At 44.8% G+C, this 12437-nt stretch overlaps 1 protein-coding gene across 3 annotated transcripts in view; it reads right to left on the bottom strand.

The window, feature by feature from the left end:
• The window catches only part of Crk (v-crk avian sarcoma virus CT10 oncogene homolog), a 42769-nt gene extending 30769 nt beyond the window's left edge, over positions 1 to 12000 (bottom strand). For all 3 annotated transcript variants that reach the window (XM_005402629.2, XM_005402628.2, XM_005402630.2), the window contains exon 1: positions 11626 to 12000. In XM_005402629.2, coding sequence (XP_005402686.1) covers positions 11626 to 11866 — 241 coding nt within the window. In that variant the 5' untranslated portion in view covers positions 11867 to 12000. The remainder of the gene's footprint in view (positions 1 to 11625) is intronic.
• Between the last annotated feature and the right edge of the window lie 437 nt (positions 12001 to 12437).

The following is a 12437-nucleotide window of genomic DNA, read 5'->3' as shown; positions in this document are numbered from 1 at the left end:
GTACCGGGAACCGAACTCACGACCTTGCGCTTGCCAGGCAGGCACTTTGCCGCTGAGCTAAATCCCCAGCCCTAGTTTAGTTTAGTTTATAACCCAGCATATATTTATCTATAGATAAAAAATATATAGATATATTTTTTTGGGGGGGGTCTTTTTGAGACAGGGTCTCGCTATGCAGTTCAGGCTGGCCTTGAGCTCACTTTGTAGCCTAGGCTGGTCTCATACTTTCAACAATCTTCTTGCCTCAGCCTCCCGAGTGCTGAGATTACAGGCATGCACCACTACACCAGGCAACCCAGCATATATGTAACACATACCTACTTATGTTGGAGGTGGGATACAGATTGAAGCCAGGGCTTCACACATGCTAGCTAAGTACTCTACCACTAAGCCATATCTCTAGTTCTGATATATGTCTTTTATAACTGGGTTATTGTACAGGTTTTTTTGTACAGGGACTCGAACTCAGTACCTTGCATTTGCCAGGCAGGCACTGTGCTGCTGAGCTATATCCCCAGTCCGATTATACAGTTTTATATCTTTTTTTTTCTCATATACTTCAAGAACATGCCTTTTTGTGTGTGTGTGTGGATTGAGCCCAGAGCCTTGGCTAAGCATGTGCTTTAACATTTTAACACTGAGCTCTATCCTTAGCCCACCAACTTTTTTTTTTGGTCTTTTTAAGAACAGGGTTTCCGTTATGCAGTTCAGGCTAGCCTTGAGCTCTCTTTGTAGCCCAGGATGGCCTCAAACTCAATGATCCTCCTGCCTCAGCCTCCTAAGTGCTGGGATTACAGGCATGGGCCACCATGCCCAGCTAAGAAAAATACTTTTAATAACAAGGAATTCATAAATTTCCACTAGTGAAAACAATACTATTGTGAATTTTTAAGATTATTTCCTTAGGATAAACTCTTTCAAATGATAACTCTGGACCAAGGTGTTAGAACACTAAGGCTTATATTCCAAACTGTTCCCCCAAAACTTTGTCCAATGTTATACTGTCACCAGTACTTGGTGAGTTATTTCCCCCTCACATCCTTGTCAAAACAGTATTTTAAACCAGGCACTGAAGCTGGGTATGGTGGCACATGCCTGTAATCCCACATTCGGGAAGCTGAGGCAGGAGGATCGTCGTGAGTTAAGACCAGCCTAGGCTACAAAGTGAGTTCAAGGTCAGCCTGAACTGCATAGCAAGAGTTTGTCTCAAAAAGACCAGAGAAACAAACAAAAAAAAAACCCACAAACCAAAAAAAACAAAAAAACAAAAAAACAAAAACAAAAAAAAAAAAACCAGGCATGGTGATGCATACCTGTAATCCCAGCGCCTGGGAGGCTGAGGCAGGAGTATCTCCATGAGTTCAAGGCCAGCCTGAGCGACCCAATGAGCTCAAGGTCAGCCTGAACCACATAGGAAGACCCTGTCTCAAAAAACAAATATATCATCAATAGGAGAAATGTTATTACTTTTTTTTTTGGTTTTTTTCCGGTACCAGGAATCAAACTCAAGACCTTGCACTTGCCAGGCAGGCGCTGTGCTGCTAAGCTAAATCTCCAGCCCCATGTTATTACTTTTAAAATTTCATCTTTGCTCATTTGATGCTTTTCATGTTTATTGACTATACTTCTTTTAATTTTTCAAAATTTTTATTAGTACATGTTTGTTGCACATAATAATTACATTTATTGGGGGCTGGGGATATAGCTCAGCGGCACAAGCGCCTGCCTGACAGGTACAAGGTCCCAAGTTTGATTCCTGGTGCCAAAAAAAAAAAAAAAGGTAAAAAAAATTACATTTATTGTGGGATTATACTTCTTTAAACAAGTACTTTGATCCTTTTTGGAGGGGTCTGTGTGTGCATTTGGGGTATTAGGGATTAAACCCAAGGGCACTCTGAGTCAAATCTTCAGTCCTTTTTGAGGCAAGGTCTCATTGTTTAGCCCAAGATGGCCTTGAACTTGTGATCCTTCTGCCCCATCCTCTCAAATAGCTGTGCTATACTTGTTTTAAGACGTTTGTTAAGGGAAACTATCAATCGCCATTCGTATCAACTCTGCCTCCAGAAAGAACACATCTTGCCCAGTTAAAAGCAATAGGAAATGAGCCTTCTCTAATGAGATCACAACACAATATGCTTATTTATTTTAGTTAGGTTTATGTATGTATGTATGTATGTATGCATGCATGTATGTATGTCTTTTCTTTCTTTTTTTTTTTTCGTCTTTTTAAGACAGGGTCTCAATATGCAGCTCAGGCTGGCCTTGAGCTCACTTTGTAGTCCGGGCTGGTCTCGAACTCACAACCATCTTCCTGTCTCAGCCTCCCGGAGTGCTGGGATTATAGGCATGCACCACCACGCCCGGCTGTATGTCTTTTCAAGATAGGGTTTCACTATGCAGTTCAGGTTGGCCTCAGACTTGAACTCTCAGCTATCCTCTTGCCTCAGATTCTCAAGTGCTGGTTTACAGGTGTGTGCCACCACACCTGGCCTTTTAATTTTGTTTTGTTTAAGCAGGGCCTCACTATATACTTCACACTGTCTTCTGAACTCATTATATAGGGCTGGGGATATAGCTCAGTGGCACAAGCGCCTGCCTGGCAAGTGGAAGGTCGTGAGTTTAATTCCTGGTACCAAAAAAAAGAAAATTTAAAAAAAAAAAGGCTCTGAACTCACTATGTAGGTCAGGCTGGCCTTCAACTCTTGGAGATCTTCCCACCTCAGCCTCCCAAGTGCTGGGATTGTATGCATGTACCACCATGCCCAGCCAAGACACAATTTAAAATTGTACTTTTTCCCCCCTGGTTCTGGGGATTGAACCCAGGGTGTTTGTACTAAACTACTGTATATCCCCAGCCTTTTAAATTTATTTTTGTTTTTTGCTGTTGTTATGCATGTTTTCCTAGCTCCTTTTTAGTTTGAGATGGGGTTTGCTAACTCACTAAGTTGCCCAGGCTGGGCTCAAATTTGTGATCCTCCTAACTCAGCTTCCCAGAGCACTATAATCATAGTATTAATACATACATATAATTACATACAGGCATGTGCCACTATGCCCAGCTATATATACCTTATACTGTAAAATATTCCATCTGAAGAGTTTGTGGCTATAAGCTAAATAAAACAAAATTAGTAGCCTGAACTCAGGACTGCTGGCTGGCTCTCCAACTTAAGACACTGAGACAGCAGAGCCAGGACTGTCCTTCTAAGGCAAACACTGCTCAGGCACTGCAAAATGTGACCCAACAGCTTGAAGTACAGGACTGGAGAAATGATTCTGGTTATGACTACACCAGAGCACGGCACACTATATTTTGAGTTTCTCTCCACTGAGGTGGCATTATTCACGTCTCGTGGCCAAAGAAGATGCAAAGGCTACCCTTCCCTGCACCAGACTAATTCAGAATGATCTTTTAGGCCTGCAGAGTGCATTTTAAGGACAGGGTCAGTGAAAGCATAGAGATCTACTCAGAACTGAATGCTAGATGGCAGAGTGGTAGTCGGCCTCATACCAGCAGAGGATCCATGGCTTAGCAAATGGTTCTGATATACTAGGAGGGTGGTACATGCCTGTAACCTCAGCTACTCAGGAGGATAGGGCAGAAGAATCATACTTGAGGTCTGTTGGGCATAGTGGCATATGCCTATAATCGCAGCTTCTAAAGAGACTGAGGCAGGAGGATTAAAAGTTCAAGCTCAGCCTACACAATTTAGCAAGACTGTCTTAAAAAGGGAGCGCCTCAGCACTCGGGAGGCTGAGGCAGGAGGATCTTTTTGAGTTTGAGGCCAGCCTGGGCTATAAAGTGAGCTCAAGGCCAGCCTGAACTGCATAGGGAGACCGTGTCTCAAAAAGACAAAAAAAGGGGAAGGGGCAGGTGAGAATGTAACTTGGTGGCAGAAAGCTTGCCTACTATATTCAATTTCCAGCACTGTACTACCAAAAGAAGCTTGAGGTTGACCTGGGCAATTTAGCAAGACCCTGTCTCCAAAATTAAAAAGGAGCTAGGCACAATGGTACACACCTGTAACCCCAGCATTCTGGGAAGCTGAGTCAGGAGGATCACAAGTTCAAGCTCAGCCTGGGCAACTTAGTGAAAGTTCTGGGATGTAGCTCAATGTGACTGTCTGGGTTCAATCCCCAGCACCTCAAAAAATAAAAAAAAACCCCAAAGCATTAGGATATATTTCTTTCCTTTTTTTTTTTTTGAGACAGCATCTCAGTATGCAGTTCAGTATGGCCTTGAGCTCATTTTGTAGCCCAGGCTGGCCTTGAACTCACAAGGATCGTCCTGCCTCAGCTTCCCAGAGTGCTGGGATTACAGGTGGGCACCACCACACCCAGCTACTTAAGGAGTTTAAGGTCAACCTAAACTACATAGCAAGAGCCTGTCTCAAAAAAAAAAAAATAACTCCTTGGTATCACATACTTTTTTTCTTTTTTCTTTTCTGAGATGAAGTTTCACTATGCTTCCTAGGTTGGTCTTGAATTCCTGGGTTCTAGTGATTCTCCCAAGGGTGAAGAGGACTAGGACTACAGATGCATATCACGATGATCAGTGTTATATATGTATTATTCTTAATAAACACTACTGTAAAGTGAGGGGAAGTTTGAAACCAGCCTGGGCTACAAAGTGAGCTGAAGGCCAGTCTGAACTCTATAGCAAGACCTTGTCTCAGAAAAAAGCAAAACAACCAAAAACAATAAAATGAATGAATGAATGGGGAAAAAAATGGTAAGTGAAAATCTGTTCCCAGCTTTGAAAAGCTCACAGCATAGTGAGATACAAAGGTGCTTAGTGTGCTGGCGACAAGGAGCAAACCAACATGTTAGGAAGACATTATCAACAGACATGTTCCTACAAAATCTAGTAGCAGCAGCAACAAACTGTCCTGAGATACAACAAAAGAGTAACTCTACCCATTCCTGAACATGTCCAAGGCACTTTGTTCACTCTAAAAAGGAAGACAACCACGCCTGGTCATCCATTGTTATGGTTCCTCTGTCACCGTAATAGGCCAAGTGAAATATGTTTCTCAGGTAAAGAGGGCTAAAACAAATAGGACTACTAAGCTAGCCAAATTCCTTGGCAAAATCAGTGGAAGAAAAACTGGCAAATTATGTAGCACAAAAGCTGGTTTTTTTTTTGTACTGGGAATCGAACTCAGGACCCTGTCTTTCCCAGGCAGACACTTCTGCCACTGAGCTATATCCCTGGCCCCATAGCACAAAAATTAAGAAGCAGATTTAATTCTTTCTTTCTAATGGTCCATGATGTGACTAGATTAGGTGGGGTGGTGACATTCCCATCAGACAGAAACACAAGCAAAACACCAAGGGAAAACTTTGATATACTTTACCTATAAATTATCCTTCTATGGCACTAACACTATAATAATTCCACAAAGGAATGCCTGGTTTTGTGTACTGCTGGCCAGTCAGATATATGGGCCAATCAAGCTTCATTGATCCGAACTCCAGAAAGGAAGGAAGGGGAAAGAACATACATAAGTTCCAGATAAGACCAAATCTTACCACTGCTATGTGTTCCAGCTCATTTTCCCTCCTTCATCTCCTTCCAACCACAAAAAGCCAAAAGGCAGGAAATAGAAGGGCGGGAAAGGAAGGAGATAGAGTCAGAGAGTCTAGAGGACAGAATTAACAACAAAATTCTTGTATCGATCTGGGACTTCGAAAACCTCACTGCCATACTCTCTACATCAAACCTGGGCTGGGTTCTGAATATGCAGTTATGAATCAATACATTCAGAAATCAAACTCACGGCACACGCCTGCAATCCCAGCACTGGGGAGGCTGAGGCAGGAGGATCACTGCGAGTTCGAGACCATCCTAGGCTACAAAGTGAGCTCAAGGCCAGCCTGACCTGCATAGCGAGACCCTGTCTCAAAAGGGGGAAAAATAAATATATAAAACTCAATGCAAACAGTTGGTCATTTCTTTTCCCTTTGGTTTTTTTGTTTTGTTTGTTACTTGAGACAGGATCTCACTATGTAGTTTAGGCCAGCTACTAACTGGATATTCTTTTGGTTTCCCTGTACCTGCTCAACCATTACTTCTAAGCATCTCATCCCTTAGGCTACAAGTCTTTATATACCGCCCTGAAGAATACCTGTGGGTCCTTTAGGCTAATCAGGCCAGTTACTTCTGGCAAGGAACTACCACAGCCGTGCCATTGCCAGGCTCTCCTACAGCTCACAACAGTTTCTTTTCTTCTTATTTGGCCGTACTGAGAATTAAACCTTTGCTACCTTCATCCCCAGATCTTTTTAATTTTTGAGACAGGTTTTTGCTAAATTGTCCAAGCTAGATTCAAATTTGCCTTTCTTCTGCCTCAGCCTCTCGAAGTGCTGGAAGTACAGGGATGTGCCACCACACCCTGCTACACAGCAATTCTTTTTCCCTTCCTTTCCTTCATTCCCAGTCTGTCTCTTCTTTCTCCATTGGCTATGGTATTTATAAAGGTTGCTTAAATAACACCATTTGTTCAATACGAAGTGCTAAAGGGCCACAGATTTTGAGAAGAGAGCCTGAAGATTTATCAGCATGTACATTTCAGCCAGGCATGGTGATGCATGCCTATAATCCAGTAATTCTGGGAGCCTTAAGTAAAGAGGAGCCTAAATTCAAAACCAGACTGGGCAATTTAGCAACTTACCAAGACCCCAAAGTTAAAAATGCTGGGAATGTAGCTCAGTGTGAAAGCCCTAAGTTCAATCTTCAGTATGGGGAACATATATGTCTCCTAAGCAGAAAGAACTTTCTTTTCTTTTTTAAATTTGTCTTTTTGAGACAGGGTCTTGCTCTGCAGTACAGGCTGGCCTCAAACTCACAGCGATCCTCCTGCCTCAACCTCCAAGTGCTGGGATTACAGGCGTGCGCCACAAAGCCCTGCAGAACTTTCTAAAAATGGTAGAAATCAGCATGGTACTTTGCAGATTCAGACTGAGTAGATTTACTTTGCCTTTCATTTACAGCTATATATGTGTTGTTTAAATTCTCTGTGACTCAGTCCCTCATTCTTTAAAATGGAGGTAAACACCTATATAATAAACTTTGTAGAAGAGATACAATATGGATGCTCAATAAAAAGCAAATGCAGCTTAATTCACCCCCTTCAATCCTTCAGAAATTTTCAATTTATCCCAAAATTCAGAGTTCATTACAGCTTCTCAGAGAAGAATTCACAGAACCTCAAAATGCTTCCCAAAATCCTATGGTAAAATAGGTTTGAAAAACCCAGCTCTCTCAGGAGATCACGGAGCAGTCCTGTAGCAAACCCACTTCCTTCCACCATGAGATTATTTTACGGGTATAAAACCTCTAAGTAACTCACTCAAGAACTCTAGAATGGGTGCTGGGGATACAGCTCAGAGGCACAGCACCTGCCTGGCAAGCTCGAGGTCCTGAGTTCAATTCCCAGTACCAAAAAAAAAAAGAAAAACTCTAGAATTCTAGAATTCTGGATGGAAGGATAATCTGACACTGAAGAGTAAGACATGAAAACCTGGTTGTGAACAAAGATGAGAAACAAAACACAGAAGCTGAAAGTAATAAAGGGGATAAACAGTGGATAATCAGCAGTCCCACACATTCTGCAGAGAAGCGGTTTTGGTGTAGCACTACCTTAAAGTGAAATCAAACAATTACCACCTCACTTCTGGCTCTATCTCCAACACGAGGCAAGCATTTATACTCCCCTCATTCACTAGGGCAAGAGGCAGGAGGCAGGAGGCTTTGGTTTTCAGCAGGTAACAGCAAGCACCATCCTATTTTCATTTCCTGGACCCAAAATCCTTTCACACCTCTTCATGCACTCCTATCCCCAAAACGTGCGGTTTCCCCAGTGCTTACCAACTCACACTCTGCACACCAGTGACCATCTCAAAGCTAAGAATGGTTTCCCATTTTGCTTCAACTACCCACACCTCAGTTATGCTCACAGGATGAATACATATATCTTGAGTACTTTATGTTGGCCATATTCCTAACTATTTAATAAAGCTCATTTAATTGTTAAATCAACCTAGGAGGTCAGCACTATTTTCCCTCTCTCAAAATTAAGAAAACTGAAGCAGACACAAATTAAGTATCTTGCCCAAAGTTATATGACTAATAAATGGCAGGTAAAGATTCAAATCCAGGCACTAGAGCTCAAGTTGTAACTATGAGTAGTGACAATGTATTCAATTTTGTAGCCTATACCAGTCAAGGTCTAGCGGTTAGTTACCCATTGTTCAAAAGAAACAAACTAGTAGATCAACTGTCAAATATTTGCCTAAGAGGTTCACTGTGAACCCTAACCTGAAAGAACATGACCAGTAGATGATATGGTCCAGATCCTTCAATATCGTCCTGGAGCAATCAGGGTGCTCCCAGGTTACTGCAGCAGAGTTCTGAAGGAGCTAAAGATCTAACAGAAGTTAAAATAGTTCACTGGAAAATAATGAGAATCTTTGGTCTATTCTATTCCTGCCTTTTTTTTTTTTTCTTTTCTTTTCTTTTTTTTGAGACAGGGTCTCACTATGTAGCCCAGGCTAGCCTGGAGCTCTTGCTGACCTCCCTCTGCCTCCCACATGCTGGTATTACAGGCGTGCACCACAGCCGGCCCAAGTAAGGTTCATTAAATGCCTCTTTATCACTGACTTTATTTTTTGGTACAGGGAATCAAACTGAGGGCCTTGCACTTGCCAGGCAGGAACTGTGCTGCTGAGCTACATCCCCAGCTATCACTGCCTTTAGAGAGCAGATCTGTATTGTCTATGCTAAAGCCAGTTTTTTGTTTTTGGTGATGGGGATTGAATCCAGGACCTTGTGCATGGAAGACAAGGAATGGCTCTGCTACTGAGCCGCATCCTCAGCCCATAAAGCCAGTTTTCTTCTTGCCATCTTTTCCTTTTGGCCTTCAAACTGAATCTGGGACCCCAGGGCAGAGACACTTAGAAAAAAAGGATAGTGGGGCCGGGCATGGTGGCACATGCCTGTAATCCCAGCACTCGGGAGGCTGAGGCAGGAGGATCGTTGTGAGTTCAAGACTAGTCAGGGTTACAAAGTGAGCTCAAGGCCAGCCTGAACTGCATAGGGAGACCTTGTCAAAAAAAAAAAAAAAAAAAAAGAGAGAGAGAAAAAAAGGGTAGAGTCTCTGAGTGACAGTCAGGATTCCAAAGTGATTCCAAGGGAACAGTATAAAAGGGTCAACTGTCAGGTCAGAACGCCTAAATTCAAATTCTGCTTCAGTCACCTACTAGCTACTTAACCTTAGGCAAGTTACTGAACTTTTTTCTTTCTTTCTTTTTTTTTTTTGAGATAGGGTCTTGCTTTATAGTTAAGGCTGGCCTCGAACTCACAGCAATCCTCCTGCCACAACAGCTGGGATTACAGGTGTGTACCACTACCATTGGCTAAATTTCTGGTTCAGTTTCCTCCTCTATAAAATGGAAATATTTTTAGTAAACGGCAATCACAGTACTTCATTCATGAGATTACCACCAACAAGTGAGGTTAGGAACATAAAGGTACTCAGTACTTGGCACAGAATAACCGGTCAATAAATGTTAGCTATTAATATTGTATACACCTCTCAAAAATTCAACGAAGTCATTTGTGTGGCTTCAAAAGAAAAACAGCTTGATGGAGAGGATAACAAAGGTTAAGTAATCATTATATAGCCAGTAACTGACTCAACTGCCCTATACAGAAAATGAGGACTGATGCAGGTGGAACATGGGATATATGGCAAAAAACAATACTCATGAACGTTCCACACCCCATTCACAAACTGTGGCAATCTTCACCTTTTCTCCTGGGCCAATGATCTCAACTCTTATCTGCTTTGAAAAGGTGGAGCTTCACACCATGCTAAGGGTTGAGATATAAAATCACAAAACCAAGGAGTGACGAAATATCAAACCTGTCTGCAGCCATTTCCAAATGTATTCTAAGCTGGCAAATTTTGCATCCAACACAACACAAAACTGACAACTCAATTTCAGTGACAGTTTCTCATCATTGTATTGTAAGTAACATAAAACTCTAGTGACCTCCAAGGTAGCATCGAAGTAAAATGTATCTGTTTGGGGACAAATGTATGTTTGAGGCAAATACAACCACAATACTTGGTTTGGGGTAAATACATGTTGCGTCAATAATCCCATCTCACGTTACAATGTTTTGAGCTGACCAGAGTGAGAAAGATATAGGATCATTTGTTTTGTTTTGTTTTTTTGAGACAGGGTCTTGTGTAGTTCTGGGATTACAGGCATGTGCCACCGAGCCCGGCTATACAGGATAATTTGTGAATTTAAAAGACCCCACACTCGTTTTTTTAAAATTAGTATTTCTGTTAACAATAAAGAGGCTGTTCATCCCATCTTCCCGTTTCTTGACAAAAAATCTAAATTAGGACTAGCCTACAAGGGCAGGTCTGCAAACACTGGCCCAAGAGGCTCATTAATTTGTATATGAGACCAGCCTAGATCTTAGCTGGTCAGGAGGAAGCATCTTCCACTTGGGAACAGTGAGTAGGCAGCAGGCCTCTTGGTGCTGTTACACAGATACACAGACAATGGTAACCTCAGAGTCAGTGCATATATTTCCTTAACATTCCCCAAACAATCCTAATAACATGGGTAGGACAGTCACATTTCAATGATCCTTGACAGGACGACCCAGAGGAGGGTCTTCCCAGCAGGATCTGTTCTCCATATCTAAAGACTCCAGCCACAGCCCCAACTTACTGAGCAAGGAGAGACCCAGACGTACAAGAGTGACAATCTTCAAGCCCAAGGAAAACGAAGTTCCATTCACTTTCAAGGAAGGGACTGTTTCTGTTTCCATTGGCTTATCGCTGGTTTATTTTCACAGAATAAAAAAAAATCTAAAAAACCTTTCTTCTACAAAATACTTTGAAAACTAGAACCCCGATTAATTTCGGTAGACAGTCTTCTGGACGTTAGATCTCTTGGACCCTACCAGGCACCAGTGCATTCTAGGCTGGCAAAGAGGCATTTTTCTAGCATCACGGCACTTAGTTCACCACCTTCGTCCTCCACAGGGGAAGAGGACAGTAAAGACATTTTGGAAAAATGCCCAAGAAAGGAAAAAACTGACCGGTTTCCTGAGGGTGTCTCCATCCCTCCCAGCCAGTATATGGGGACTTCCTACCGAAGGCCACCATGGGAGTATGGCCAAACCCAGCTCTCCCAGCACTGCAGGAAATGTCTCAAGCCTAAGAGCCACTTGTAGGATTACCGGATTCATTCTGGACACCGCTGCCAAGTGATGACCCCCGGTGCCAACATCCCCCTCGGCTCTTTGTCCCCACGCTGCGGAGACCTGCCCTGCCCTGCCCTTGTTCCCGGCCCGGGCGCCAGCCCCACCCTGGGGCCGGAGCAGTTCCCCTTCCCCTGGGCTGTCCTCCCAAGGCACACCCAGCGGCCACGGTCCGCGGCGCCTCCTCCCCCACACGCCCGCGGCTGGTGGGAACTGCGCCTGGGCTCCAGCCCTTTGCGCAAACCGTGGGGGGTCACCTGGCCAGAAGCGGCCGGCTAGGCTTGGGGTTCCGCGGCCCTCAACCCCGTCCGGGGCCTCCCATCCCGTGCGTCCCTCACCGGGCGGAGGCTGAGCGGGCGACGCTGGCACCGGCGGGCGCGGGCCGCTGCTGTTGATGATGTAGTGAGAGACGCGAGAGTTCTCGGAGACGCTCAGCACATAGTCCCCGGGGCTGGTGCTCGAGTCCCGCACCAAGAACACCCCGTGCCGCTGGCCCTGCAACAGCGCCACCGCCTCCTGCCGGCTCAGCCGGCCCCAGTACCAGCTACTCCGCTCCTCCGAGTCGAAATTGCCCGCCATGGTCGCCTTCGCGACTACAAGCTGGGCCGCCGCCGCCGCGCGCGCCTCTCCAGCCCCGGCGCCCGCCGCCCAGCGGACCGGCTCCGGTCGCAGCCTCACAGCAGCGCCCGAAATGGCGGCGGCGGCGGCGGGCCTTCCCCACCGGAAGTGACGCACTCCCGGCCCTAGGGAGGCTGCCGGGAAGGGGACCGGCGCCCGCCATAGGGAGAAGGGCAAAGGAGACTTGCCCGCGCACTGCGCATGCGGCCTCATGGGCGTCGCCGTCTGGCCCGAAACAGCACTGCAGAGGAAGGGGAGGCGGAGTCTAGAGCTGAGGAGGCGGAACCTCAACCCGTAATCCGCAGAGCTTTGAGTTTGAAGGGTTGGTGGCTGGTGTTCTCTCCACGGGGTTTCAAGTTCCTGGAAGGCCCGAGATGTACAAGTAGAGATTCCTACTCAAGAATTGAAGTAGAACCGGACGTGGTGGCGCACACCTGTAATCCCAGCACTCAGGAGGCTGAGGCAAGCAGATCATTGCAAGTTCAAGACCAGCCTGGGCTGCAAAGTGAGCTCAAGGCCAGTCTGAACTTTA

This window comes from Chinchilla lanigera, unplaced genomic scaffold (assembly GCF_000276665.1).
Source record: "Chinchilla lanigera isolate Chin_1 unplaced genomic scaffold, ChiLan1.0 scaffold00080, whole genome shotgun sequence".
Lineage (NCBI taxonomy): Eukaryota > Metazoa > Chordata > Mammalia > Rodentia > Chinchillidae > Chinchilla > Chinchilla lanigera.
The sequence above is the reverse complement of the archived record's forward strand: the minus strand, read 5'-3'. Positions and strand labels throughout refer to the sequence as shown.